The following is a 6111-nucleotide window of genomic DNA, read 5'->3' as shown; positions in this document are numbered from 1 at the left end:
GCCCACAGATTAACACGGGTCCTTTCCAGCGCATTTTGTCCTCACTCTTGCGCATCCCGGGAACCTTCCCAAGAGGTCACCCATCTTAAGACTACTCTTAGTCAAGCACGCTTAACTGTGGAGTTCTTTTGCATGGATAACCAAAAAAGAAAGTGCAACTAAGAAATGGAGTTGAAAATATCGTAATCAGATCCGATCCGATATCATCAACATTAACTTGGATAACTAGAATATCCGACCCTTAATGTTTCAAGAATAAAGTTTTATCGACAGATCCTCTTTTGACGTCATTTTTAAGTAAAAATTGCGATAATCTATCGTACCAAGCATGTGGTGCTTGCTTTAGACCATAAAGAGCTTTATAGTGTTTAAAAACATATTTAGGAAATTCTTTATCTTGAAAACTAGGGGGTTATTCAACAAACACTTCTTCTTTCAAATACCCATTAAGAAAAGTGCTCTTAACGTCCATTTGAAAGAGCTTAAAACCTTTGTGAGAAGCAAAAGCAATTGATAATCTTATAACTTCTAATCTAGCTACTAGTGCGACGGTTTCATCGAAATCTATGCCTTCTTGTTGGTTATATCCATGCACCACTAACTTTGCCTTATTTCTCACAATGGCTCCCAAATCGTCTAGTTTATTTCGCAAAACCCATCTTGTTCCAATAACTATACGATTTGGAGGTCTTGACACTAAATGCCATACTTTGTTTCTTTGAAATTGTCCTAACTCATCTTGCATTGAAACTATCCAATCGGAATTGGTTGGTGCAACTTTGATATTGTTAGGTCCAATCATTGAAAGGAACGAATTTAAAATGCACATATTATATTTTACGGACTTACGTGTTTGTACTCCAGCATTAGGATTACAAATGATTGCACTTAATGGATGAGAGCTTTTATATTTCCATTTCTTTGATGTAGATGGAATATTGGTGACATTCTGATCTGAGGAGACGTTGTCCTCAGGTGAGGTTACGTTCCCTCACTCAAGGTAAGGGCACCCTCGGTTGAGGATACGGTATTCTCAGACGTTCCTCCTGAATTCAAGCTAGAGTTTCGTGTGGAATCGTTAATAAATTCATTTCCCAAATAGAACTTTAGAGGATTCTTTAGATTTAGAAGATATAGATGAGCCATTGGCTCTTTCTTGATTCGTCACTTCATTTTCATTGTGCGTGTCTCGGCATTTGTCCCATTAATCTGTTGATTTTCGTCTTGTTAAAACTCGGGAGGCGCTTTATGTGTAAGCCAAAAATATGGATCATTATCATCTTCAAGTTCTTCTTGTTCATATCGATCAAGTATATCAGATTCATCAAAGTTAACATGAATACTTTCTTCTACGCATAATGTCCGTTTGTTATATACTCTATAAGCTTTACTATGAGTAGAATTTCCTAAAAAAAACACCTTCATCATTACGAGGATCAAACTTACCTAATTTGTTTTTGCCATTGTTGTGTACGAAACACTTGCTACCAAAACATCTTAAGAGTGCAATATTCGGTTTTCTATCTCGTAATAGTTCATATGGGGTTTTATTAATGATTGGTCTAATCACAACAAGCAGTATTTACAACTTCTGCCCATAAATTCCTAGGTAGACCACTACAAAGTAACATTGTGCGAGCCATATCTTCAATAGTTCTATTCATTCTTTCAACAACTCTATTATGTTATAATTAATATAAGATTATGACAGTCTTTTTTTTTTAGCCAATTTTATTAAACAATCAAACTCGTGAAAAGTTTGATCCTTGGAAGTTAAAAAGATAGGCCAAACAAATCTTGAATAATCATCTACTAGAATGAACACGTATCTATGACCAGCTCTACTACTTACCTTCATAAGACCACAAAGTCCATATGAATAAGTTCTAAAGATTTAGAAGTACTTACAACCTTTTTCGGCTTGAATGATGATTGAGCATGCTTACAACGAACAAAAGTATCACAAAGTTTGTCAGTATCAAATTTTACGGAGGGAAGTCCGTCAACACGATTCATCTTTTTCAATTTATTAAGAATATAAGAACTTATGTGACCAAAATATTTATGCCATATTGTTCTTTCTTCTACCTTCTAATATGATATTACTAGATCCTTCACGAAAAATACGACAAACGTTTGAATTAAATACTACCTTATTCCCATGATCACATAGTTGAGAAATACTAAGCAAATTGTGCCTTAAACCTTTTACTAATAAAACATTACCGATGGAATGGGTGTTAGATATGCCTATTTTGCCAATACCAATAATCTTGCCTTTCTTGTTATCTCCAAATGTCACATTACCACCGTTATAGGACTCCAGCGAGAGAAACTTTGATCTATCTCCAGTCATGTGTCTCGAGCAACCACTATCGAGATACCATTGATTGCTTCTCTTTGCCTTGACCTGCAAGAAGTTTACTTGTTGATTTTAGGTACCCACACAAAGTTGGGTCTTCTTTTGTTAATATTTGGAAGTAAATCCTTGCGTATCCACATTTGTTTAACCACGTATTTCTTATTGGATCTATAATGATAATTATCCTTATGATTATAGTTCGAATTACAATTCTGCTTATTAGGATTACCATTGTTATTCATTTTACTCGAACTACTATGATTCCTTTTATTAAGGTTAGCATAATACTTTGATTTGTTTGAACTACCATGATTATAGTTATTTGTTTTTGGTTTAGCATGTTGTTTATCGTGATGAGCTTTTTTAGTATCAAACCTAGCATTCTTAGCGCACTTCTTATTCTTATTCATATATGCTTTACGCTTTTCACAAAAATAAAAGGTATGACCTGTTTTACCACAAAAAATACAAATAACATACTCAGGTAAACAAACATATTCTCTTTTCCGAAAATCACGATCAGAGGGTTTGTTATTCATCTTAACATATTATTGTTGTAACACCCGCATATTTTGGGACCCGCAAAGGAACCTTGGGATGCATGAGAGGACCCTCGGGTTTGATGAGCCTACCCGGGATTGAAGTATAACTATAAAGTGGGCCGAGTATAACCTATACTATACTTAGTGGAGTTGTTAAAATGTCCACCTATAAAAGGGTTGTCTTAAAATTGTCATAACTTGAGATATAGATATGGTATTGATGTGATTCTAATTGGAGGTTATCGCTTGTTCTCTTACGATTCCAACGGTAAGTCACACGCCCAAAATGACCAAGAAACGAGTGAGATTTGACTGTTTTACAAAAACTGGTCATTGTTGAGAAGTGTGTTGCACTCGACCGAGTGAGTGACACTCGATCGGGTAGACTCGTCACTCGAACGAGTAGCGCTGAATCAGAACACAGGATAAAGAAATCTTATCCCCTTATCCTCATTCATTCTATTTTCTTCCTTCTCACTCCAAATCCTCTCCCTTCTCTCTAAAACCACCATAGTGTTAACCCTAGGTCTTGATGGGTTTTGAAGCATTTCAAGTTAACCTTTTATTTCTAAGCTATTTCATTTTACGCATTTATGAGCTTGGTATGTTTTGTAGCGTTTGTTATTTAGGTACTCAAGCTTGATTCAAGAGAAGCGTATGATGTAGATGATCAACGTTAAAGTGTAACATCTATGAGAACGTCATGAAGTTCTAAAATTAGGTTAAGCACATATCATGTAAAAGAGTATCTTAGAACTATGCACAAAGTAAAACTGATCTTGAGGGAATGATGTCCTTAGCCGAGGGAATGGTTACCTCAAGTTCTGAAGAACTCTGCTATATCTTCAGAAAACGGTATCCTTAGCTGAGGAGACTGTATCCTCAGGACGCGCAACAAGTTCAGATTTTAATTATTTTCTAAAACTCTTTTTATCTCGTTTTGGTCATCTCAAATCTATAATATCTCGTTTTATTTTATGGAATCTTTGCTAGGATTAAATCTAGACTTGTATATCTTTTGAAGAAAATTTTTGGTATATCTTGTTTACAAAATATTATGAAATCTTTCAACATAAAGATATATTAAGATTTAGTTTTATCCAAACAAGATTCTTATTATTTGAAAAGATATTTTATGTTGTAAAAATTATTTTATTTTTCTTTAAAACTATTAATCGAATTTTGTTAAAGATTTTACACAATCTTTTCGGTTATTATTTCATAAAATATGGCTTGTATTTTATTCATTTAAAATCTATCTTTGGCCATGATAATTTGAGAATGATTATCTTTTGTTATTTTATGAAAAAATCTAGATTTGAGTATGCATCCAGAAACACACGTGAAACCCTAATTCGAAAGGTTTATGGTGTTTACTCGTGTGTGCCTCATATAAATGCACATTTAATACCTCAAATCTACACACACGACTTATACGAACTTTCTTGATTAAATTGATATTTTGCAAAATCATTTCCGCTGCTTTAAGCTTTGTTCTTAATCGTTCATTTTGCAAATTGCTTTTGAAAGTTGAAGTCTTTAAACTACGTACTTTTCGTGTCAAAAGTTTATCTTTTAAAAGTGCATAGTTCTACAATCCTCTTCTATACAATTGATTGTATTGTTTTAGTTTCGAATGTATTTCATATTCAAACTTTGTAGGCTTACATCTTACGCACCGTAGGCTTAACATCCTACAAACACGAAGGCTTAATGTCCTTCACAAATCGAGAGCTTCACATCTCTCACACACCGAAGACTTAACATCCTTCATTAGCACGATTAGGGTTAGTCGTGGGGGTTAGTATTTTATTGTACGCTAGACCGGATTAGGCGCTCGTGATAAACAATTAATAAAAAGGGGTGGACGTAGGCTTTTCAATTGGGACGAACCACGTTAAAATATCGTGTGTTATTTATCATTTTCATACCGTTTGTTTTACATTATTATCAAATCGTTTGCACAATCATTATATACTTCATACATTCGAACTTAACTCATAAGTCACGAATTAGAAGTACATAACTATCTTTGAGATTTTGAAAAACGGTACATACACTATTTACCCCCCCTAGAGTATATTTGTTGGGCTGTTGAACTCTAAAATTGGTATCAGAGTCTCGTGCTCTTGATAGCCTAACATCTAGAGAGTCGATCCAATACTCTAGTTACTCGTTTTATTTATCTCTTTTATTTTATCCTTTCAAAAGTTTTTCTTTTCTTCATCATGGATTCCAAGGAGACAAAGTATCCTATATTCAATGGTACATGATATAGTTTATGGAAAAACAAGATGATGCATTTTATAAAAGGCACAGATTATGAGTGTAGGAGAATCATAGTCAAAGGATCTCTTACCATTACTACTATCGATGTACTCGACAATATTAAAGTAAAGGAAGAAGATGACTATGATGTGACTGATTTTGCTAAAGCTCAAAAGAATTCACGTGCAATGTCATTTTTGCAACGTGGAATTACTAAGGAAAAGTTTAGTCGTTTCTCCTCATGTTCTAGTGCGAAACAGATATGATATAGTCTGGAATTGGCATATGGAAGAATGTCCCAGGTTAAGAAGTATCGAATAGATTTGTTAACTCAGCAGTACGAGATGTTTCATATGGAAAGAGATGAAAACATCAATGACATGTCTGCCAGATTTTCAAATATAATTAATGAGTTAAGAAATCTAGGAAAATCATTTAAGACCGAAGATCTGGTTCGAAAATTTTTGAGAAGATTAACTGAAAAGTGGCAACCTAAAGTCACTGCTATAGAAGAGGCTAAGGATCTATCTTTGCTTTCTAATGAAAGTTTACCTGGCTAGTTGATGGCTCATGAGTTACTACTCAACAAAAACCATGGCGATATGTCAAAGAGTAAAGGTATAGCCTTACAAGCCGAAATTAGTGACCATAAAGAGGTTGATGAGAATATGGGTTTATTCATTAGACACTTTAAAAAAATATTTTTGATTTAATCAAGATAAGTTTTCTAACAATAAAAAGCAAGCTTCTACAAAATTAAAATTTTCGAATAAAGGATGTTTTAAATATGGGGAATCAAGCCATATGATTAAGAATTTTCCTACATGGAAGAAGATAAAAAACAAAGATAAAAGGGAAATAACTAAGAACAATTATAAGCAAGCTATGCTCCTATCCTGTGGTTGGGAAGATTTGGGGACTGATGAAGAAGAAGAATTA

At 34.0% G+C, this 6111-nt stretch overlaps 1 protein-coding gene across 1 annotated transcript; it reads right to left on the bottom strand.

Moving 5' to 3' along the window:
• Positions 1–412: 412 nt before the first annotated feature.
• On the bottom strand, positions 413–802 carry LOC141619678 (putative mitochondrial protein AtMg00820). Its single transcript, XM_074436693.1, has one exon. The coding sequence runs from the start codon at positions 800–802 to the stop codon at positions 413–415; it is 390 nt and encodes a 129-aa protein (XP_074292794.1).
• Positions 803–6111: the final 5309 nt, after the last annotated feature.

Source organism: Silene latifolia, chromosome X, assembly GCF_048544455.1.
Source record: "Silene latifolia isolate original U9 population chromosome X, ASM4854445v1, whole genome shotgun sequence".
Lineage (NCBI taxonomy): Eukaryota > Viridiplantae > Streptophyta > Magnoliopsida > Caryophyllales > Caryophyllaceae > Silene > Silene latifolia.
Note: the sequence above shows the minus strand (reverse complement) of the source record. Positions and strands in the feature narration are given on the sequence as shown.

Excerpts from the sequence above, each read along its gene's own strand:
- LOC141619678 (XM_074436693.1), bottom strand. The coding sequence starts at position 802 with ATGATTGGACCTAACAATATCAAAGTTGCACCAACCAATTCCGATTGG.